This window comes from Lemur catta, chromosome 7, assembly GCF_020740605.2.
Source record: "Lemur catta isolate mLemCat1 chromosome 7, mLemCat1.pri, whole genome shotgun sequence".
NCBI classification, from domain to species: domain Eukaryota; kingdom Metazoa; phylum Chordata; class Mammalia; order Primates; family Lemuridae; genus Lemur; species Lemur catta.
This window is the reverse complement of record NC_059134.1, coordinates 73,410,513-73,435,375: the sequence shown is the minus strand read 5'-3', so window position 1 is coordinate 73,435,375 and position 24,863 is coordinate 73,410,513. Positions and strand designations below refer to the sequence as shown.

Below are 24,863 nucleotides of genomic sequence, written 5' to 3'. Positions count from 1 at the left end.
CCTCATCAGGCTGGAGGCTGTGTGTCACCTTCCGAGTCACTGTTCTGACCCCGACTTACTGCCCACTGTGCCCCGTAAGCCCCACCTCCTCGGATGAAGGGAAAACCCCGGCAGGAGCTACCCTGGTGCTCACCCCCCATTTCAGAGCCCGCTGGACAAATCTTGCGGCTAACAACAGGAGACACGCAGAGCACAAAAGCCTAGCAGAGGCAGGCCTCGGGAGCACTGGAGGAAATCTTGCCTTCCTCCCACACACCATCACTCAAACCTGTCAGCTTCCAAAAATGTTTAGCAAGTGCAGCGGCAAGGGGCGTGCTTATCAGCCTGGTGTGGGAGCTTAATCTGCTTTGAGGGCCTTCTCCAGCCCCGAGTTCCAAAAGTCTGCTTACAATTAGCTTCCAGCTCCAGTTCCCCCATCAGAAAGGCTAGGAATGTGTTGAGCTCTAGCCTCTGATCAGAGAAAGCTCCAGGAGAAGGTGGAGACAGTGTCAGCAGAGAAATACGTGCCAAAAAGGTCAGATGGTCTGTTGCCACTTCCCCGACACCAGCCCCAAACCGCCTCCCCCTCTGGCTTCCCGCCCCCCTGACCGGGACAGTCACATCCCGTCAGGTCGGCCTGTCCCCAAAAGTCCCTGCTGACTGACTGCCAAGAAAATACAGCGTGCCTCCCCCTCCCTCCTACCAGAAGAGGGGGAAATGCAGCAGGGAGGGCAGGAGGCCAAGAGAACCTGATTGGCCCTTGCTAATTTCTGTAAAAGAGACAGCATGGCCAGGGCCTGTCATCCAGCTAAATTGGGTGATGCCGGCTCTGTTTGGAAAGGTAGAAGTCACCACTTCTCTTCAAGCCATCTCCCACCCCCACCCCCACCCCCAGTCACTGGAGCTACAAACACCGGGATCTACCACCCAGGAAGGAGGGGCTTAGCTTCGGCCGCCATTCTGAGGCAGCTACCCCCACCCCACCCCCACCGCAACAGCCAGCCAAGACGCTAGGAGTCTCCAGTTGCCTGCCTCGGCTGGTGCACTAGTACCGCAGTCCCAGCACCTTGTCTGGAATCCCGTCACCCCAAAGGATGCGGCAGGGACAGACGATCTTCAAGCCAAGGGGAGAGCAGGTTCACTGCCACCCCTAAGCCCCCTCTCCTGGATCTTGCAGCCAGGTCAGGGGGCGTCGAACCCAACGGGGCCCCAGATCTTTCCTTGTCGGGAACAGAACCTCTGCGGAACCGACAGAGGCACAGCTGCGGCAGCAGATACTGCTTTCGTGGGGCCAAGACCTCAACATGCAGGACCAGACATTTCCAGTGCTGCACACGTTTTTTGAGAACACCCAGGCCGTGCCCCCCTGACCAGAAAGATGCCTCAGGCATGCCTGCACCCCGAGTGCTCAAAGAGCTCCTTAAGCAAACCTCGGGCACCCGGGCCACACCCACTGGCCGGCCCACGCTGCTCACGCATCCTCCAATCTGCCAAACTAAGGGAAATGGATCCCTTCCCCGCCCACATGGTAGCCCTTTCTCGCCTTCAGCCATGCCCCTCTCCAAGTATTCACTCCTCCCCCAGAACAGTGCCCCAGCACATAGCACCGTCTCACCTGGGTATCGAACCCGTTTTCCACCGAGCCGGTCTTCCGCAGCGGGAGCCCCTCCCCCGCTGGCTCCTGTAGCCCCTGTGATTTCAGGGGGATCTGGCTGGGGTAGGCGGTCTTGCTCACCTCCACCTTGCTTCCCAACTTGAGGTAGCAGGGCTGGGGGCCGGCCCGGGCCGGGGGCACGTGCAGGATGGGCGCGGCGCTGTGCACGGGTTTGGGCAGTCCCGACTTCATTTTGGAGGCGACCAGGATGGCCGGCATCTTCTCCCGGGGCTTAGGCTTTCCCAGCACGTCCCTGGCAGCGGCGGCGGAGGCGACCGCTAAAGGCAGCGCGGGCAGCAGAGCAGGCGCCGGGCCTCAGCCCACGAGGCGCCCACCACCAGCGGCGAAAAAATAAAAAAATCCCCGAGTCTGGGAGCTCGAAGCAGTGGAGCGAGCGCGCCGTCGGAGCGCCCGGATGGGGTGAGGGACTGGTCACCGCGCTCAGCGGGTCCCACCTAGACGGATGCTGCAGCCGGTCTCACGCCCCTCCTGGGCAGCCTGTTCAAGAGCTCTGGGCGCTCAGGGGCTGCCTCTTGCAATATTCCTCCTGGGAAACCGAGGCTCGGACGCCCATATTAACTTGTCACTGCATCTCCGAAGTGAGGAGGCCCCTTTGGAAGAGACAGGCTGCGGGGACGCACGCGTCCTGCTCCGGAGGCTGCGGGTACGAGCGGGCGAGAGAAGGAGCGAGCGGGCGAGAAAGGAAAGGAGCTAGCAGCGGAGGAAGGAAAGAGGCAGGGCGCAAGGGCCCCAAGACGTCTCCACCGAGAGGCAGCTGCCGCCCTGCTCGCGAGCACCGCAGTGTCACCCGCAGCGCAGCAGAGGCTCGGTGAGAGCCCCCGAAAGGTCTCTTCTGGCGTGACAGTAAGTCACCGCTGCCCAGAAGCCCCCCGGACAGATAGCACCTTAGCGCCTGCGGGTCTGCACATGCTCCGTGCGCTATAGCGCAGCAAGGCTGTGGCCTTGGGGCGCGGGCACCGGGACGCGCGGCTGGCAGGCTGGGCAGGGCTGCGCTCGCGAGCGGCCGCCGCGCTTCCCGGGAAGGCTGCGCTGGCTGCGGGGCTCCGCGCAGGGGAGGACAGGCTGGGGCCGGCGCGGCTGCGGCGCGCGCTGACAGCCCGGGCCGCCCCGGCGCGCCCATTGGTCCGCGGCGCACCAATCAGCGGCCGCGGCTCTCACTGCAAAGGGGGCGTGGCCTCAACTCCCGGCCGCCGCCGAAACTCTGGGGCCGCGCTTGGGCGCGAGTACAAAGCGGGCTGGCGGCCGCTCTGCGGCACTGCTCCGGCCGCGCGCCGCCCGGCGGGCCGGCGCTCCCGCGTCCACGAAGCCTTTTGAAAAATGCCCTTTCGAACGCAAACGCCCGCCTCGGGGCCCCGCGGGCACGGCTTGGAGGAAGTTTGTTTCCTTTTTCAAATTGCTCTGGTCACCGTAACGGTTCGAGTCTTCCGGAGTCACGCCCGCAGCCTCGCCGCCCGGGTCTGACTCGGGCAGGGCCGTCCCTCGGCTCCCGCGCTGAAGACGCGCCAGCCATTTCTCCCCTTCCCCGCCTGCTCTCCCCGGCGGGTCGGGGGCCTCCCAACGGCTTCCTCTCCAGCTTTCAAAGGCTGCACATTTCACTTAACTATTTGAAGTATTTATAGGCCAATACAATACTCAGGGAAGCCTCCCGCCCGAGACAGCTCCTCCTCGCCACCTACCAGAGACTCTGTAATTAGTGGCCGCAGGAAGCCAGGCGAGGCTCCGTGACCCCGCCGGGCTCTGGCCAAACCTTGCTGCGTCTCTTGTAGGAGCCCCTCCCTGTCCGCGCCTGCGACACAGTGGCCCCGCAGGTTCCTCGACTTTAATTCACTCCAGGATTCCTCTCTTTGGGTTGTTCTTCGGGTTCCTCGCTGACTCAAAGTATATGACAATTGGAGGGAAACTGAGGGATGATCCGGGCAGGCCAGACTCGCGATTTATGAATTAGGAAGCCCCACCCTGTAGAACTGCCCGGATTTGCATTGGGCAAGTTCTTTAACCTTACCCGCATCCTTATAAAGCTTTGGTTTCCCATGGAGTGAGGTGGAGGCTTGAGTACATTTGCCTAAGGCGTTGTTGTTTGGATTAAATGAGATGGTGCATTTAGCACAAGTACCTGGCAATGTAGGTGACCAACAAAAGATGGATTTTATTTTCCCTGTTATTAAATTACCACTGCTTTCCCCCTCCAGTCATCTCTGCTTATAAACTATTTGTCTCTCTTCTCTGTCTCTGGGATAGAGGTTTTCACTTTATGCCCACTTTATAGTCTGACCTACAATGCTGAGAGTATTGATTTGTAATTATCCAGATGCTATGGACTGAATGTTTGTGTCCTCCTTAAATTCATGTGTTTAAAGCCCTCATCCCCAATGTGATGATATTGAAAGATGGGATCTTTAGCAGGTAATAAGGTTATGCCAGTGAGGCCCTCATTATGGGATTAGTGCTCTTATTAGAAGAGACAGGAGGGAGATGATCTCTCTGCCATGTGAGGATGCAGCCAGAAGACAGCCTTCTGTGAACAAGGAAGAGGTCCCTCACCAAGAAACTGACCATGTCAGTGCCTAATCTCAGATTTCCAGCCTCCAAAACTGTGAGAAATAAAGGTTTGTTGTTTAGCCACCCAGTCTATGGCATTTTTGTTATAGTAGTACAAACTAAGATACCAGACCAGAGAAAACTTCAAAGTTTTAAAACAATCTCTGAAACATTAAGAAATTAGGTGGCTTCTTAGCCTGGCCACCTTCCACCCATTCTATATATCGACTTTCTACTCTAGTTAGGGTGAAATGTGCACAGCCTGTTATCCTCAGTTATCCTCCCTCTCTCTGCAATTAAACCACATGTGGTCTGTGTCACTACTTAACACTTTGCCCTTTGCCATGTGATGCCATCTTCTGTACTGTTGTCTTCATTTAACTGCTATTTATCATTTAAAGTGTTTATTTTCTTTGTAGAGAATAAACCTCTTGAAGTTAGGAAGTGTGTTTTAACTTTTGTTAAATTCTCTCAGTATGGAGCATAATGCTGTGGACAGTATTACCCAAATTGTTATTGAATGAATGATGTTAGCGTCAATTCCCTAGAAGCAGAGGTTGCCTCTTAGATTTAGGAACGTAAGGCCATAATAAATGTTATGTTATATTAACCTTGAGACTCTCCTGCCCAGAATTCAGGTTCTGACAGATAAAACAAGAGTCGTGGAAAGATATTGCAGTCTTCAACTTCTAAAGGTCATGGAGATACTCCAAAGTATTCCTATGGCCCTGATACAGGGGTCCTCAAAGTGTGGTTCCCTGGAGCAGCAGCAGCATTACCTGGAAACTTGTTTGAAAACCTCACCCCAGACCTACTGAATCAAAAGGTCCAGGGACAGGGCCCAGCAATCTGTGTTTTAACAGTGTTTAACCCAGTGATACTAAAGTTTGAGAATTTCTGCTCTAATGAATTTATCATGTATTCAGTGGCCTTTTTAAACCTGAATATACACAAGCATCACTGGGGATCTTGCTCAGATTCAGTAAGTAAAGAATGGGGCTGAGATTCTGCTTTCTAAGTTGTCATGTGATGCTTACACTGGTGATCTGGAGGTGGCACTTTGAGTAGTAAGGTTAAACCACAGACAGCAAAAGCCTTTCATCTCAAGGGCCATCTGTAGTTAACTGAATTTCTGTCACACTGTGCTGAAAAGGATTCTGCAGGTATATCTGTCCTAGTTGGAAACAGCAGCCTGATCAACTGATAATGTCTGCCATGGGTACAGAAACAGAAATAGTGACATACATAATATGTATTTGATTTCCTATTTAAATAATATTTGCTGCCAAGGTAATTTTTTGGGTTCTGAGACTCTCAAATGCACACAAATATGCAAAACAGCACTTTTTTATGTTAAATACTTATTTCTAACATTCTAGGATTTGGCAAACATGAGTATTTACCTTAACCCTGTGTGATTTATACAACTAAAGTCTGATAAGTCCTCATCTTTCTTGATGAAAGATCTTTCAGTTGAAGACAAGTGAATCTTTTAGTCTGTATCCAAATTTCCTTTCCTCTTCATCCCTTTAATAATTTTATTTGCTCTTTCCTGGAACAATTTTTTTAATCTCCGTTTATATCTTTCCTATAAACCTCCATTATTTTTTATTTAAAGCAAAATAATTTATCATCCTAACCAGACAAGGGGGGGAGGAAGCTATTTTTTCCCCCTGTGGAAAATGAGATAATTATGTTTCCTCCTTAAATAAGATCATCTCAAATTATAAAAATGGCCTATAAGTTTACTCCTTCCACATGGATGCTGTGTTAACATGAAAGAAGTCATTTTAAATCAATATGTTTGGCAAGCATTGGTAGCTAAAGAGTATGGCAAGCTGCTCTGGAAAGGATATACTACCCAGGTTTTCATTTAAAAAAACTTTTTTTTTATTATATTCACTGTGGACAAATATGCAAAGTTTTAACAGCACACAATTTTAAATTCCGACTTGACAACCCTTCTCTCTTGTTCTTCTGGCTCTAAACTTGTGAAATCACCCAAATGTCAGTGATAGGCCAATTTGAAACTTATTACCAAAGCTCTCAGGACCACTGAATCATGCTAAGAGTTTGGACAGTTCCCTGGTTCTAAGAGCCATTCTCAGATCAGAAAGCACCAGTTGTGCCCCTCTCTCATCCTCAACATCAACTACTCATGACCATTTGAGCGTGAATTGCATTTTAAAGCTGACTGCAAGTGACCAGCCCCATACACCCATTCTTCATATGCGGTAAAGACTCCTGCCTGCCTGACCTTCCAAGAAGACAGCCCTGTGAAGAACCTGAATCCTCTAAACCCCATCCTTTCACAAAAAATGTGAGGACCTGGGAAAAGTCAACAACTTCTTGGAGATCCTCAACTATACATGATGAGGGAAAATGTTACAAGTCTAGTTTATTTGGGAGTAAAAAAAAATCCACACTAGCTTAATTTCAAAAATGTACTTTTCCTTAACTTTCTACAACATGGATTGGTAACTTGTGACACATCTCAGAGATGAAACAAATGTCCACCTTTTAATAGTGGCTGAGTTGAGAGTTCACCCATCACAGACTACAGAGAATTGGGGTAAGAATGTTAGAACATCTCTTTGGAAAACCTGCTCATCCACCACCCTACCTCAATCCACTTCCAATCTCAAACTTTCTTCCAGATAGCTCTGTGTGGAAATCAGCATGTACAATTGTTGTATTTTAAGAGCTGCAGACTGAGGGTGCAGATGCTAGAATGTGTGGGATATGTGTGAATGGCTGTGTGTTTACAGGCATTTGAGGCAATGGCCCACACTAAATGTCAAACAAATACAGTCATACACTACATAATGACATTTCAGTCAATCATGGACTGCACGTGGTCCCATAAGAGTACAATGGAGCTGAAGAATTCCCATCGCCTAGTGATGTCATAGCAGTCATAATGTCATAGTGCAATACATTACTTATGTGTTTGTGATGATGCTGATATAAATGAATTTACTGGGCTGCCAGTTGCATAAAATTATACCACATACAATTATGTGCAGTATATAATACTAAATGTACTTGATTATAAATAATTGATTATAAATGACAATGTTACAAGTTCATCTATTTGCTGCACTATTCATCATTATTTTAGAGTGTACTCTTTCTACTTATATAAAAAAAAACTTAACTGTAAATCAGCCTCAGGCAGGTCCTTCAGGAGGTATTCCAGAAGAAGGCATTGCTATCATAGGAGATGACAGCTCCACGCATGTTATTGCCCCTTGAAGACAAGACGTGAAGGTGAAAGACAATGATGTTGATGGTATTGACCCTGTATAGGCCTAGGCTAATGTCTATTATGTTTGTGTCTTAGTGTTTTGTTTTGTTTTTTGAGACAGGGTCTTGCTCTGTCCCCTAGGCTAGAGTAAAATGGTGTCATCACAGCTCACTGCAACCCCAAACTCCTGGGCTTGAGTGATCCTCCTGCCTCAGCCTCCCAAGTAGCTGGGACTACAGGCATGTGCCACCACACCTGGCTAATTTTTCTATTTTTTCAGAGATAGGGTCTCCCTTTTGCTCAGGCTGGTTTCCAACTCCTGGCCTCAAGCGATATCCTCCCACCTCAGCCTCCCAAAGTGCTATGATTATAGGTGTGAGCATGTCTTAGTTTTTAACAAAGTTGAAAAACTAAAAAAAAAAAAAAAAAATTAATAGCAAAAAGCTTATAGAATAACTACATAAAAAATATTTTTGTACAGCTGCACAATGTGTTTATGTTTTGAACTAAGTATTATTACGAAAGAATCAAAAAGTTAAAAAACTTAAACTTTTATAAAGTAAAAAAGTTACAGTAAGCTAAGGTTAATTTATTATTGAAGAAAGAAAAATTTTTTAAATAAATTTAGTATAGCCTAAGTATACAGTGTTTACAAAGTCTACAGTAGTGGACAGTAATGTCCTAGGCCTTCACATTCATTCAGTGACTCACCTAGAGCAACTTCCAGTCCTACAAGCTCCATTCATGGTAAATGTCATATACAGGTGTACCATTTTTTATCTTTTATAGTGTATTTTTACTGTACCTTCTCTATGTTTAAAATGTTTAGATACACAAATACCATTGTGTTACAATTGCCTACAGTATTCAGTACAATAGCGTGCTGTGCATGTTTGTAGCCTAGAAGCAATAGGCTATACCATATAGCCTGGGTGTGTAGCAGGCTATACCGTCTGGGTTTGTGTAAGAACACTGTGATGTTTACACAATGACAAAATGGCCTGACAATGCATTTCTCAGAACATCCCCTGTCTTTAAGTGACTCATGACTGTATATAGCAAACCATTGGTCAATCAGTGGCTCCATCAATAATTCAATGAATAAATTGTTGAGGCCATCTCAGTGCCAGGCTTTGGGCATTGTGATGAGGAGCAGATAAGAACAAGTGCTTGTTCCCTGCTCTCAGGTTTCAAAGGATGATGAAGCTGCCATTTCTCAGCCTGAGGATCCCTATTTCTCACAACGAAACAATGGCGAGAACTCACAATCTAGTAGAGGAAGCAAACAGGGAAATAAATAAATGACAAATAGTATATAACCAATACTCTAGGAGAGGTGACGCAAAATATACAGTGATAAACCAGGCACAAAGGAAGGCCAACTATTCATGGGGTCATCAGTGATGTTGCTTAATTGAACTTTCTGACTGACAAAAAAACTGAATAATAGAGAGAAATCTCCTCTTATTTCCACTTTTAGTGTTGAAACTTTAAGAGTGATGTGCCTACTCTCATACCTTTATAAGTTAAGCCTTGGAAATGTTCCTTTGTTTACATCTTGCCTCATTCCACAAAGGATCTGAGGAAAATCTGTATTAAATAAAAGAATGGCTAAATATAAATAAGAATACACGTAATAGAGGAAAAACATTCTGATGTAAAAGAGACTGTGACTACTTTTGCCTTCTGTAGGCGAGAGAAGGGTGCGTTAAAAAAATCCTATCAGTGGGAATAGAAAGCACATATCACTTCCTTCCATATCCAGGCCCTAGTAAATAAGCCAAGTCTAAGATGTCAAAGTCTGCCAGTTCTGGGTTGCTGAAGAGAAAGCCTCTGAGTACATGTCTTAGAGATACATTAGTGAGCATTTCCATATCTGAAGGCCAGCCCAGAGCCCACGGATCAAGCTCTATTGTCTCCATCATAAGTGAGAAAAATTTCATTTCCCTGGAGAGGTTTAGTGTGACAGGCCCCCCAAAAAAGGGAGTAGCAAGAGCCATGTGAAGAGCCCCTGAGGAGGACAGAAAAAGCAGCCCCAAGTGGCAAAGTAAAACCTTTTCCTTTTTCCAAAATAGCAACAAAGCCCGCTACGCTACCAAATATTTGGAGTGACTTGATTTTTCTTTTGGTGGAGAAATATTTTTTTTTTTAAATAAAGAAAAGCTAAGCTTTGAATATGGGTTTGTTTTGGAGCAGAGGGAAGAGGAGGAAGGGAAAAGAGATAGATAAGAGTGAGACCCTGAGTTTAATGGGAACAGAAGTCCAGAGTCCGGGATGTTCACAGGAATGAAAACTATGCCTCCTTCCCAACATCTTTGTCCCCTTACTCGGTGATTTGCAGAAACTTGGATGGGGAATTCAATTTCCTGTTTGATGTGGGATAGGATTGTTAAAGAAATTGAAATAAGAATGTCTTCTGACAAGGAGTTGGAAACAGAGAAAATGCAAATAAAAGATGAGTATCGATTGTATGTGTGGGCAAAGAGGTAAAGTAGGAGATGAGGAAAATAAAAACCAGACTGTGCAGCCCACGCAGTTGGCTATAGCCTATATTTTGGAGGATTATACCTGCAGGAAGTAAAGGTAAGGAGACTGAGCCGAGTATGTCCAGATTCTAGGCTGGAGCCTACTGCAACCTGCTTTGTTTGCTTGTTATTTTAAATTCTCCACCCACTTTTTCATTATTACTGCTGAAGATTTTTAAAAAAAAATTTTACTAATTGAGAGGGTCTAGTTAATTCAGTTTTAAACTGATCTTTTAAAAAAATGATTCTTTGTTTTATATTATCCATTCTTCTTCCCACACATTTGACCTAGCAACCAGAGTTAACCCAATAATGGTGATGATGCTGGTTAAGAACTATAATTTATGAACTTATTCTTACTATGTGCTAGAGACAAAAGTAAGCATTTTATATAATTTCTAATTCTCACAACAATCCCATGAGGTAGATGGTTATTGTCATTTTCAATTTACAAAAGAGCAAAATGAGGCCCAGGGAGGGTTCAGTATCTTACTTAAGATCTCACAGCTAATTAAGTGGAAAAACAGGATTCCACGATAACATCTGGACTCTGGACCCTAGATAGTATACTATTGAAGGGATAACCCTCCTAATGATAATATACAGTAACTCCCTGTTCCTGATACTGTTCAGATCTGCCCTATACACACCATTGCAGTGAATCCCCACTGCACTGGTGTATGGTGGCACAGTTATTCCATTTTACAGTAGAGGAAACAGGTGGAAACGTTTGGTAACCACCCAGGCTGTGAATGACAGTGGTGTTAATGATGAGGCAAGGAACAAGTGCCAGTCATGGGGTGGGGGAGCTCTTTATAGGATGCTCAGGCTCTGAGACAGGGCTGCTGGCCACATTCATTGGGAAGCAAAGACAACTTGAACCAGCAGTCCTTAAAGAAGAAGCCTAAGAAATACCTGGGATGCTTGTTAGAAGAACAGATCCCTAGAGCTGCCCTCTCTGACACAGATCTAGAATTCCGAATCTGTGAGTTTGCCTTTTAAACAATCACTCTAGTGATTCTGAATCAGCTGGTCCTCATGCTTTGCTGTACATCCTTGGCTGTACATTAGAATCATCTGGTGAATGAAAACATCAAGGCTGTCCAGGTCCCACTCTGGACCAATGAAATCAGACTCCCTGAGGGTGAGCCTCAAGCAGGGATGTGTTGGGTACAGACAAATTTTAAAACACTGTCTTAAGAAATGCTGCAAAGGCTTTGCTCTCACAACACTTTGCAGTGGGGGATTATTGAGACAATCATCTGGATAATTATAATCAATGCTACCACCCGATCTGGAAAAAACCCAGGCCTTCTATTACTTTCTGAGCAAGATGATCTTTCTGAGAGAGACACTCAGCCAGTCTAGCTGCCCATGCAGCCCAAATGCTGCCTCAGCGTCAGCACTGCGGGTGGCAACAGGCAGCCTGACCATTGCTCCGTGCAAGAACTCCAGGCACCGAGCAGCGATGCTCCCCACAGCTTCCTCACCGCTGCATTTCCTCTTTTGGTTACTGCTGTCATCTTGGAAGCCTTCATGCCTACCCTCTGACTCTGCCCCAGGCACGGAGCCTGGTGAACATCGAGGGGAGATGGGAGAGGTGCTGCTGGCTGATGTCTGACCCCCAGGGAGAGGTGGGTGGTGCCCAGGGCTCAGGGCTCTAAAAGAAGAACTTGAAGCAGAGTTAACTCTTGAAGTTCTCTGTTAATCAAGGGCCTGCTGGTGTGAAGAATCTCGACAGTGGATAACTTAAAAAAAAAAAAAAGCAAAACACTTTGAGCTTTGGTATGCATTTTGTGATTTTTTTTCTTTAAAATCTCGGGGTATTTCTCTTATTGTTTAAGTATATGTGATCCTACTGTTAAAATTAGTTTGCTAATATATTTATACACTTGTATAACAAAATGTTTATAAAGAGAAGGAAAAGGAAGGGAGGAATCATTTCAAACTGTTAACAGTCGTCAGTTCTGAGGGGCAAACTGGGGGACTATTAATTTCTTGTGTCATGATTTTAAAGGGTTGGAGTTATGGGTAATTTTAACTTCCTTTTCCATGTGATTTTCTGTATTTTTCAAATAAATATCTTCACGTGTTTTAGCCCTTCATTTATTCAAGGAACACTTATTAGGCCCTATTATGAATCAAGCCCTGTGCAGATATTTGTGATATGGAAGTGCATAAAGCTAGCTTATATCCATCTCTGTCTTTTCAGGCAGGATAGTTGAGTCCCTTTCCCCAATGAACCAATAAACAAAACCTTTTTTTAGCTACATAGAGTTCAAATCCAGTTCTAGTTAAAGAAAGGTGGTCAGTCTAACAAAGTCACTAACAAGCAGAGTTCTCTTGTTTTAAGACAAACATCTAGAAACTGTTACACCAGAGATCCTGCCTATTTTCTCCCTTCCTTCCAGGGAAGAGGCTCCTAACAGTCATCCTCTACAAACGTGCCAAGACCACCTTTGAGCAGAGGGACTGAGAAATCAATTCTTTTCTGACTGATCTACCAACTTGTCTCTATAACCAACGAAGCTGGCCTCAAGACAGAGTCTTCTTGCTGCAGAAAGAGAGAAAATGAAGAGGAAAGTGGGCCCAGCATGTCACCCTGCATGGCATATGTAAAAGGGAATTCTGGTTAACACTACCCCTTGGCTGAGCTCAAGGCTGGTCTAAAAGCTGTCAACGAGACAGAGACACCCGCGAGGCTCTTTTGGGCCTTGAGCTCATTTGAAACTGTGTGAAGATTTGAGATCATAAACAGCTGCACAGATTTCTGCTCCCTCTCCAAACCCAAGGCAAATAAAACTTCAGAGCTTCACGGGTGGAAAAGAACAAAATATACAAGGATGATCTTTTGTTTTTTGGCTTAGAAAGATATTGTTTTCCAAATAGTGGGGCAAGATACTATTAAATCTTTTTTTAAGAAAAAAAAAGCCTGGCAACTTTCTTGAAGCTCCATGTTGCACAAGAATTTTGGACAGCCATGGATACATTTATCAGAATTTTCTCCTTAAGGCAGCTTGGAAATGCCCCAAATATAAACCTAACACAGTTAGTCTCCCTAAGTCTGCACTGAAGACTACGAAGCAGCAGCATCCTGGCTTTGACATTTCCAAAAGACCATCTTTTCAAACCTGAGAATATTGAATGAACTCCCATTCAGAATCATTTGCTTGTTAGGGTTTTATCCTTCCAAAGGTGGGACCATGAAGTGCTGGTCTGGGGACGCAGAATCCAGTTTTCAAAGGTGACCAGCTGACAAGGCTGTCTTCCTGCTGAGTTATCAAAGACAGGCTTCTAGAATCCCCTCCTATGCCCATTTTAGCTCTTTCCTTGCCTCTGATCCTTTATACTTGACATTCAGTCCTGTCTGATCTCCACGACCTTATTTTCTTCTGCTTTCCTGCAGGAGGAACTCTGGCAGGGCCCCTGATCACTGCTCTTTGTTGCCAGGTTCCTTTCAGAGTGGAGAGAAGAAGAACACAGAAGCTGCAATCAGGCAGCCTTGGGTGTAAAGCCTGGCTTCACCTCTCACTGCCCGACTGAGCGGGGATCACTTCTCTGACCCTCAGCTTCTCCATCAGCAAAATGGGAATGATGACAACTACTTCAGAGCGGTCATGAGAATCTGAGAGAGTGGAGGCAGAGAGCCTGGTGCAAGTCTAGAATCTCATAGGTGCTGTGATATTCATTCATGCAAATGATATTTTAGTGCTACCAAATGCCAGGCAACATGCTAGTCACTGGTGATACAATGTTAGCAAGAACCAAAGTTCTTTTCTCATGGAATGTAGGGAAATAGATAGTAATTACATAGTCATAGCAGTGAATGTATAATTACTAAGCGAGTCAAGTGCTACATGAGCTGATAAAGAAGCTAGACCCCTTTAGGTGTTTGGAGGCAAGATCTGAAAGGCAGGAGGGAGACCAGGCAAGAATGGGGCTTTCGTTCCTGCCTACCAGTGCTCGTGGGGTATGGGCAACGCAGGGCAGAGAACTGTTCCCCAGCCCCACACTTCTCTCTGTGGGGTAAGAGACAATATTGGAGTTTCAGTTGGTCCTCTGGATGCTGTTTAGTGAGGCAGAAAGAAAGGCTCTTATAGATATGCGCAGATACTTAATTAGTTGTATGATCTTGGCATAGTCACTCATATACTCTAAGCATCATTTCCTTACCTATGTCACTAATAAGACCCACCTCCTGGGATTTTGGGGACAAGATTAAATAAGAGAAGCAGTTGAGTATAGTGATTAAAAGGAGGATGACTTTGGAGTTTGGCTGCATAACCATGACTGTGTGGGTTTGAGCTCTGTCACTTATAAGCAGTATGACCTTGGACAAGTTATTTAACCTCTCTGTGCTTTCAGTTTCTTGTCTGTAAAATAGGGTTTATAATAGTAGCTCCCTCATAGGCTTGCTGGAAGGATTAAATGAGTTAATAACATGTAAAGCACTCAATCAGTGACTGACACATGGCCACTGCTACCATTATGATGATCATATTTCCTGGCACATGGTGTTCAAGCCACAGTTCCTTTCCCTCCTACCCCAGGGTCACCACATGATCCCCTGCTGTGGGTATATCTGAGTGTGTGGACGTTTCCATTGCTAAGGCACTGAGTGAAGGCCCAGACCCTGAGGCTGTGAGCCCGACAGGGATCCCTGCAGCATCCTGGGGAAGGGATCTGCATCCCCAGAACTGGGGCCTCCAGAATGAACCAGGCAGAGAAAAGAAGCTAGAGAGAGGGTGATAGAAGCCCCCTGTAGACCCTTTCCTTGCAGCTCGGAAGGCCAGGAGAGGGATAGGGGAAGCTCAGCCTCTCTTATTGCAGCCTCCAACACATCTGCCTACTCCTCACCTGGCCTTCTGCCTAACGTGATTCACAAGGAGGTGTGCAGTCAGGCTTTGAGCATATCTGTTTTCTGCAAGTCATCTACTCGGGATGCTGCACCTATTTTTCTGCTATGGGGTGTCAGATGCAGATGTTCCCCCAGCCCTGCCACCAACGGCTTCTTTTATCCCAAATGCCTGAGGTGCCCAAGGTCTTTATTTCTAAGGGAGATGCCTCTTCTTGGGAAAGAGCCTTTGCTTTCAGCGACCACCTCTTCCTGCTGGCATCTTTCTGACTCTTCCAAATCTACAATTAAAATCAACAACAGGATCAGCTCAGGTGCCATGGTAACCCAGACACAGGAAGCCACTGAGCCTGGTGACAGTGTTTTGGGCAGGAATGAAACAGTTATGTACCAGGGTCTCCATCTCATTTAATTTCTTCAAACAATGCTTGGAAGTAATATTCCCGCCTGTTTTATAAATAAAGAAACTGAGACATACATAGCTAAAGAGGTAATTTGCCCAAGGTCACACAGCTAGGAAGAAGAATTGGGATTCAAATCCTCAGTTGTCTGATTCCAAATGCCATGCTTTTTCTAGGACACTCTACACATCAACAACCTGGCACTGAGTCCCTGATTGTGCTTCTTATTTGCTGAATGTTTTGGCAACAGCGTCACTGAGTGGGAGCCCTGGGCCAGTTGCCTTTATTCATAGCTTCCTTCAGCAGGTGGCTGGAAGTAGAATCCAGAATACCTGGGAAGGGGGCATTGCCCTTCTTCACGGGGCAGGGGGCTAAGCCACGGTGTACTGGAATTCAGGTATGGAAAGAGACTTCAGAAAATCTGGAATCTTCTAAATACTGCTTTCCCTTCTCCCTTTCCTTACCCGCTACACACACAGTCTCACATACACGCACTCGTGTGCACTGTCCTCATGCAGCTTGCATCTGGCGGGAAGGCATGCCAACCGAGGTGTTGAAATCCACGGAGAGTCATGATTTGGCACCTGTGGAGTACTTTTCAGCACTTTGGAATGACAGCTTAATCGTCCACACAGCCCTTCCTGAAAGGTTGTGTCCATGCCACGTGGGGGGAAGAAATCAGAGCAAAGGCCGCGAGTGGTCATGGCCAAGCAGGAGTGGAACTTCGCACCCCTGCTTGGTGGTGGGAGCCACAAGGCCTCCCACAGGTACCCCTGGCTCCTGGTTCTGCTCACCACATTCCAGGTAAGCTTGGGAAAGCCGCTGACTTTGGGCCTCAGTTTTTTCATCTGCAAAATAAGGGGGTTGTTCAAAGGCTCTCAACCTGGGCTCTCTGGACCCACAGGGCTCTTAGGCTGCAGTAACCAGGCATAGTAAACAGCTGCCATTTACGGTGGGCCTCAAACACAGTGACTAGGTCCCTTATGAAAAATATCTCCAATACTTAAACATGCAAGGTAGGGATTGCCACTCTGTTTTACAGATGAGAGAACGGAGTTTGCTCAAAATCACATGGTAAGTGATGGGGTTGGGATTCGAACCCCGGCTCACGTGTGTAGCTGTTACACCCCACTCTCTGCTGGATTCCACAATGCACGGGGCCGTGGGTTTCCAGCTCCTCGGAGACCACCCATGGGTGCCCAGCCCTGTGCTGTGATGAGTGGGTGCTGAGCGACAGCGCAGTGAAGATGCTGGTGGGCTGGAAGGACAGAGCAGGCACAGGCGCTGGGTAGGCAAGGCCGCTTCCAGGGAAGCAGGGCACAGAGCCAGCTGCTCCGGGGCTGACCCCAGAGTTACCGATAACGTGTCGAAGCAAGAGTTCAGTGGGGAAAAGGAGCAGGAGGCCCTTCTCACATTCTTCCCCACTCAGCACGGAGCTGCTGTCAGAGCCAATTGCCATCACGGCGCATCTGCACCTTCGGTGCTCTCTTCTGAAGACACTGACCTACTTTTTGTTGTGTAAAAATGTACCCTGATCCCTGCAGTAAATGCCTTCGCGTGCCAGTTGTTACAGGTGGGAGCTATTCCGATCATCTCCTGAACAAAATCCAGTCTCCCAGTCTGTGTCCCCAAGGCCCTTCCTGACCTGCCCTTGCCTACCTGCCTAGTTTTTCTTTTGTCAACATGCTCCAGCCATTTCCAGACATGCCACACTGTCCCATGCCTCCACGCATGAAGAGACAGGACAGTTCTGCGGTAAGCGCAGCTCCCTGAAGGCAGACTTCCTATGGTCCTGTTCTACTTCCGCAATGCTAGGTAACCTTGGGCAAGTGACTCAACCGATCTGTGCCTCAGTTTTCTTGTCTCTGAAATGGGTCCAATAGCAGTGGCTATGTTGTAGGATTATTATGAGCATTAAAGAAGAAAATCATATGTTAAGCATACTTTTTCAAAAACTCCCCACGTGATTCTACAGGCCAGCCAGGGTTAGGAACCACTGAATCAAGCTGTAATCCCCAACAGGGTGGAGAAGGTGTCTCACTGTGCTTCAAGTCATTGGTGCTTACAGAGCACAATGTGTGGCACAAAGTCAGCATCCTGGAAATAATTTTTGAATGAATGGATGATTCTATTTATTTGGAAAATTAAAATGTAAAAATCTTTTCCCCCAAGCCAAATACACAGCGACTGTCAAGAACTAATTTTAAACTAGAGCCAGCAAACCACCATCCTGGTCATCAAGAGGCTATGCTGGCTGAGGGCTTCTCTAGGAGATGCTGAGCTGGTCTGGGCTCCGTCTTAGTAAATAAAGTCGACATGTAATACTGACCCCTGGAAAACCGGAAACAACAGACTAAATGAGACCCGTGCAACACACAAAAGAGAAGGAGACTTCAAGAGGCAGCTTTTTGGATAAGCCGGTGTTTGGATGTTTAGTCCAGGTTTCTTGGTTTATTTGTCAGGCTTCCAAGTTTCAGGGTCCATGCCAGGATCAGACATGAAATGGACAAATGCACTTCCTGAATCCCCACACCTAATTCCAGATGGAAATGCTGGGAAGTGTTTCTGACCAGCTGTACTGCTGGGACAGGAATTATTCTTAGCACAAGGGCGTGGGTGGCAAGCCAGGTTTTTTTCCTTGTGTGATTGATGTTCAATTAGGCTGCCGAAAACTAGGACAGCGTTTCTATGGAAGGGGGAAGGTGAGGGGGACATGATCCGACATCGCAGTGTCATGTTGCATTTTGCTTTTTCTCCAGTGCTATGCTGTCCTAGAGGGCCTCATCTAAGGACCCATTAGCACACGGGGTATAATGGGATTCAGTGAAGAGGGCCAGGGTGCTAACTTTGCATTAGTCAAGATCAATGGAAAAACAAAGCAGCAGGCCATCCAGTGTCTTCTGAAGGAACTCAGAGGGTAACCCAGAAGGGACAAAACTCTTCAAACCACATGACAGTAAAGGACATATTCTCCAGCTTGCACCCTGCACCCAACCAAGGGCGGGGCAGCGAGGCTATATTAAAAAGCACATAGGACACGTAAGTGTTAGGACACATAATGTGACAGGCAGCAATGCCAGGAAAGCAGATACCTAGAAAAAAAGTCTGGGTGCAAACATTTCTCAAATGCTCACTCTGTGCTAGGCCTTTTACAGATAACATCTCATTTAATCTTTGCAGGGTATTGTCATTCCCTGTTTACAGATGGCAAAACTGAGGCACAAAGAAGTTAAAGAAACACTTCCTTTAGTAAATGGCTGAAGTGGGTTGTGAACTCCAATCTCAGACTCCAAAGTCTGTATCATTCCCACTGTGTCATGTTCTGGGCCAGAGAGCTCTGATTCAGCGCCCTACTGAAGGCCACCTTGGGCTGTCAAATAAGAGCAGGTAATTGACCACAGCTGGCTGGGAGAGTGGGCAAGGAGGCAGCAGCTGGAGGTGATCGGGTGTTCTGATGACAGTGTGTCCCTTGGCTTGGGACATCTGGGAGTGTGCTCCCTGACTGAGGCCAAGCAGTGGCAGCTCTCTCAGACAGTGATGTTGGATAGCACTTTCCTACTGGTCACTGCTGCAGAAACCAGCAGGTCACACCTGCCTCTGCCAAGGGTGGGAGGGTAGGCTTAAGGGACAGTAAAGGAACATGTCAGCAGATCCCACAGAGCTGGCCCTGGGAAAGGCCCCTTTTCTAGCCTAGAGAGGTGTAAGGGAGTGCTAATGTGACAGGGAGTCCCAGCTTGCTGCTAAATGGACCTAGACAAGCCATAGCTGTTGTTAGACAAGTCACTGGAGTGCTCCCCCATCCCTGTCCATATGCATGAGGCAAGCTGGCTCTAAAATCTCATTCTAAGGAAAAGAGGAGCCAGGCACCACCAGCTTGACCCCAGCGACTAAGGAAGTGACACGGGGAGTACGACATAGTGGCCAATTCAGGATAACAGAGTTCTGCCCCTACCTCTTTATGACTGGAGCGGAGTTACTTTGTCCTTCTGAATCTCAGATGATTCATGTGTAAAATGGTGATAAAACTAACACCTACCTCCCTGGACCCTGAAGATGCTCTGTGAAGAGGACCATGGCTTCCTATTTGGTGGCCCTCCCCTCCCCCAGCTCCATGTGCTCTTCTTCTAATGGCCAGCACCTTGACCCTGCCAGAGGCCTGCCTTTGGGCTGCTGGAGCCCTCTCAGTCATGCACGCAGAGAGCTGGACATGGCTGAGGATTTACTCCCCTGCGGAAGCCTGTGGCCGGTGACGGACTGTGGGCACATGAAAGCCTGGCTCGCTTGCCTTGAAGTGGAACGAACTCTGAGGTGTAATTTAAGTCCCAGAACTCCCCACAGGATGAGGCTCTGGCTGGGACTTGGCCTGAAATCACATCCTTGCTTGGCTTTGTCCCTGTCCCTGTCCTGCTTCCCCTGTCCCTTACTGGTTTGTCCTGGGAGCACTTCTTTAATGAATCACAAATCCTCGTCTTAGAGTCTACTTCTGTGGAACCCAACCTAAGAGAGCGCCCTGCCAGGTTACTGTCATGATTAGTGACATCATTCTCGTAAAGTGTTTAGCTCGATGCCTGGCACCCAGGCAGTAATCGATAAATGGTAGCTGTTTATTTTTGGATCGAACCAGATGAAATTGCCAATAACAACTACTTTTGACTCAAAAATGGTATTTTCATATAGATCAGCCTAATGATATTTTACGGTCCAATCTCCTGACATTCTCCCAGCAGCTACAATGAAGAAATCTTTCCAAAGAAGACCAGAGCCTGTTCTGGTGGGCTCTAAACTCAGTGCCTTTTCCCTGTTCTATCCTTCCCGGAATAGTACTGGCGTCCAGTGCTACCCCAGTTGCTGGTGCTTGGGCTTTACTGGGCTGGGGCTGGGCCAGATGCACTTGTTATTTAACCAGGGGGCCGTGTGAATTTGAGCTCCACCTAAAAGAGTAGAGAGGGCAGGGCTGTGGGTGGGAGAGAGCAATCAGTGTTTGTCAGGTGGGAAAGGAACGGAGCATAAATAGGAAAAATGTTTTCAACTTCCCCCAAGGGCAATGTCTTGTAAATATATTTTTGTTTTATTTTCCTCAAAAGATGACTTTGGTGGCCTCTTACATAGAGGGCTGTGGGGAACCTACTCTTTGAAAGACCATGCTGTATTTATGGTACATTTCAGCTTCAAACACTGAGCAAATGAATACCGTGTTTGTGTCAACATGGCATGCCTGGCTGACAGAGACAGAGAAAGGGCATGGAAAATTGTTGTTTGTATTTCCTCTAGCTATCACTGCTCCAGCCTCATGATAATGGGAAAAATTTATGTTACAAATAAGCCATCAGCTATCTCGCCCAAAACACAGCATCCCCTCCCGTGCCATCACGGGGTGGGGGGTAGGGACCTCGTGGAGGGTGAGAATCACTTGCAGAGGTGTGGCATGGCCTCCAGGGTAGAGGAAACCCAGGGCCCAGGCAGTGGGCTGGTAGCAGATAAGTGAAAAAGAGAAAATGAATCTGAAAACAGAGGGATGGGAGGGCACCAAATGACCTGCTTAATTGGCAAGTCCCAGCATCGGTTACATAGGGGACTATTGAGCTTGGAGAGAAGCCTTGATCAGATCCCCTGCGGAGCCTGGGAAGACAACACCACCTATCCTGATGCGGGAGCTGCTCCACTGTCCGGGAGCCTTGGCTGCCCTGTGACCTAGGTTTGGAGTCCACCAAGTGTACAACAGCACCCAGAGCATTTACCATCTGGTATAATTTATAGGCTATATTTGCTCGTTCCTGTCTCTCCACTTCCCTCAACACACACGCATGCACTTGAATATTAGCTCCATAAGAGCAAAGATTTTCTTTCTGCTGCATCCCCGTGGTCTAGAACAATGCCTGGCATGTGACAGGTACTCAATACATACTTGCTGATTGAATGAATGAAATATAATTGCCTATATGGTCAATATGCAAAAATGCTTGCAGAAGCAACTAAGATACTGAGGCATCAGATAAGATCTGATTTTGCACATTATACTCTACTTACAACTCAGCCCAAGTTTAGAAGGATTTGCAACAATAAGGAGTAAAACAAGGAATAGTTTTTGCTCTACTAGAAAATGCCATTAATCAGGACATCCCTGTAGATGTGATGTTTTGTCTGCAGACCACAGTATATTCAGATGTTTCCAGCTATTCATATGTTTAGCATTAGGTAGCACCAAGCTATGAGCTTTCTCAGACGAAAGCAAGCAAAAGCAAACATTTGGTTGAGGAGCCGGATGACCTGGCTTCTCAGACGTAGGTTTCCAGGGGGTATATATTGAACAGAAGTGAGTCACATGCAAGTCGTAGATTGGGGAACATGTTTGTGACCTTGGTTCTAGTTCAGCCAAGACCCCAGACTCCCACGGTGAGGCCCTCGGTGAGTGTGCACGGCCAGAGCTGTCAGATGAATCCCACTGATGTCTCTTTGTCAGGAAAACAGCTGCCCTCAAAGTCACAGAGGGCCCGCAGATGTCACACTGGCACTCAGCCACAGAATCACAGCCTGTGTCTCTCGCTGTCATGGTTGGCTCCACGCAAAACCCTTCAAACCACCCGGCCAGACAGTGGCAGGGCCTGAGCCATGTGGAAAGGGTTCTCAGCCCTGTTCTCCTAATTGAGGGCAGAATACATAAGGCTTCAAGTGGTTAGTTGTATATTCTGACACCATGTTGCCAGCCAGAGAGGGGTCTCTTGGCCCAGATAAACCCAGTGTTACCCAGAACCTAGTGTTACCCAGAAGTAAAGGAAGGTGCATTTTGGGCTTCCTTGTCCTTGTCTTTCTCTAGGCTGTTTTGTTCCCAGGAAGCCGGGGCTGGGTGTGTAGAAGGGCTGTTGTTCCTCACGGCCTAGGCAGGAACAGACCATCTTCACCCATGACGAGGGTGCAGGAGTGGGCCAGGTGGGCATGCCGAGTGGGAAGAGCCAGAGGAAAAGCCGAGAAGATGGTTGCACTGGCTGGTGTGCAGGGGCGTGGGGCTGAGACCCAGTGAGAGTGTGCTGGAACTACGCTGCAGCCAGTAGCCACATGTGGCCACTGTGGACTTGAAACGTGGCAAGTCTGACTGAGATGTGCTCTCACCGTACAACGCACACGGCACTTCGAAGATTTTGTATGGGAAAAAACCAATGTGAGTATCTCATCGATAATTTTTATATTGTTTATATCTTAAAATGGGAATACTTCGGCTATATTGGGTCAAATAAAATATATGACTAAATTCTGTTTCTCTTTATCTTTTTTAATGTGGCTACTAGAAAATTTTAAATTACATATGTGGCTTGCATTCTATTTCTACTGGACAGCGCTGGTCTAGAGCCTTGGTATCTAAGTGTGATTCCCCCGAGGAACAGCAGCAGTATTACCTGGGGGGTTGTCAGAAATGCAGATTATCAGGCCACCCTCCAGACCCACTGTAACAGAGTCTGCAATTTTAACAAGATCCCTGGGTGATTCATTTGTACATTAAGGTATGACAAGCTCTGGGCTAGCTCACTTCCTAGACACCTGGCTTCACTGTTGCCGGCCAGGCCAGCTTTGAGGCAGAACAGACCCTGAGAGAAAACCTCTAGTCTGCGTAGTGTCACAGCAGGAGCCCCAGTTTGGAAGCCGGGGTCTGGTTCTATTCCCGGTTCTGCCTTGAGACTGCTGTGTGACTTTGGTTAAGTTATTCCCCTTCTCTGGGGCTAGTTCCTCATCCAGAACCTAGACTAGAAGACTTGCAAGTTCCTGCGGGAGCTTTGCCTTGTACCACCTGGTGCGACTGGAATCAGCTCCTTTTACCAAGATTTCCAGAAAACTCCTAGGGAGGGTTTTGTTTTGTTTTCACCTTGGATTTTGCATCATTCCCATTCGGAGTGGTCACGTACAGTGGGAAACCCATATATATATATTCCCATTATCACTGTCTCCTTTGGGTCCCATGGACTTCCCTAAGAGGTAGCGTTCACTATAGCTATTTTATATATGAGGCAATTAAAGCACAGAGAGGTTGATTAAGTTGCCTGAGATCACACAGCTAGGAAGTGCTCAACACTCAGGGGTCCCCAGGCTTTGACCAAGCAGTCATGCGTGGTGAGGACAGGAGTGGCCTAGAGTGATGGCCTGAGACTGTAAGGCAGCAAAGAGGAAAAAAGAAAGGAAAGCGCTGAACTAGAAATAAGTGAATCAAATCAATAACGCTGGCCACACGCTAGGGTCTTTCTTCAGCATTCATTTGATTCTCATGTGGTATTCAGTATCATGCATCTGGCGACCATGACAATCTCTCTGTTTCAACACAGCACCAGTACGATGAAAGTCTCGTGGCAAAGACCCTTTGTGCATGTGCTACCCTGACGCCAATACCCTGTCTACACACACCCTGGCAAGGCTGGTGCCACAAGACAAGGCAGGCTGATTAGCTGAATTTGTCCCCAAGTGAAATAATCGAAAGGGTTAATGCTAAAATAATCCCTTTTCGTTTTTAAGATCCTTCTCTTCTCTCATGAATAAAACTTCCAGTAAAAATAAGTACTTGTAATCACAGCAATGCCACCGACATCACAAATCAAAAGGCAATTTAGTTGGCTGATTTCGAACGCAGCCTGGAGAGGACTGACCTGCCTGGTGACGGTTCCTGCCCAGCCGGGCTGCACCCAGGCTTGCGGCTAGTCCTCCATCCCGAGTCCACGTCCCCACCCTGCAATCCTCTTCCCCAAACTCATCCTCCCATTCCCGGTTCCGGGTTTCTTGCCTCATCTCCTGATGATGCCTTTGCACTTATCCCTTGGAACTGACAAATTGTTTTGATTTTGGCCTGCCAACTTCCTTGACTATAATCTACATCATCTCTGCAGACCCTCCATTTCTGGCTGCTTCAGGGACTGGCTGAGGTTGGCTCAGCCTGGCCTCCAAGACTCTGCCCTGGAGTTGCCACACAGCCTTTGTCCAGAGCGAGTTTGCCTTGCCTAGGGGAGCCAAGAATGGAACACTGAGAATGGCCACGCATGAAGCCCTCTCCTCACAGATTCCCCAGGTCTCTGGGGAGCTCTTGTAGAGAGGTGCAGAGATCTCCCTCCGTTCGGTTACTTGCAGCCAGGGAATGTGCTTACAGGCCTCCTCCTCTACTCTTTGAAAAAAAGTCTGGTTTTTCATAGCTAGAATGAACATATGATCTTTTCATCCAAATTGGGCTCTTTTGGCAGAGGAAGGAGATGCTATTAATAGTTATGCCTGGACAACAGGCACCAACTGGGACTATGCCAGCCTAACTAGGGCATATGGCACCCTCACACACAGCCCACCTTTCTTCTCAGTGACAAAGCCTGATAATAACTCCATCTATTAATAGTAATTGTATAATATATACTGATTACTCCTCTGTTCAGTATCACTCAGACGTGCCCACAAAACTACCCCTAATTGCAGAGGGGAGCTGATGTGTATCCCCCTGGGTGACTGGTACTCAGTGCCACAGTGCAAACGGACAGCCTAAAGCCTCCTGACGGCAGAACCTCTATTTGAAATTTTTAAAAAGCATATGAATTTTGTCATTCTAATAATTCTTCTTGTTTTGCTTAAAAAAATTTTTTTTGCTACTTATCTATTTTTTCTCAAAATTTAAAGTAAAATTGAT

General features: G+C 47.1%; 1 protein-coding gene across 6 annotated transcripts in view; it reads right to left on the bottom strand.

Moving 5' to 3' along the window:
• Positions 1–2,709, bottom strand: part of NAV2 (neuron navigator 2) — a 372,791-nt gene extending 370,082 nt beyond the window's left edge. For all 6 annotated transcript variants that reach the window (XM_045557674.1, XM_045557675.1, XM_045557676.1 and 3 more), the window contains exon 1: positions 1,595–2,709. In XM_045557674.1, the coding sequence (XP_045413630.1) occupies positions 1,595–1,852 (258 nt within the window). In that variant the 5' untranslated portion in view covers positions 1,853–2,709. The remainder of the gene's footprint in view (positions 1–1,594) is intronic.
• Positions 2,710–24,863: the final 22,154 nt, after the last annotated feature.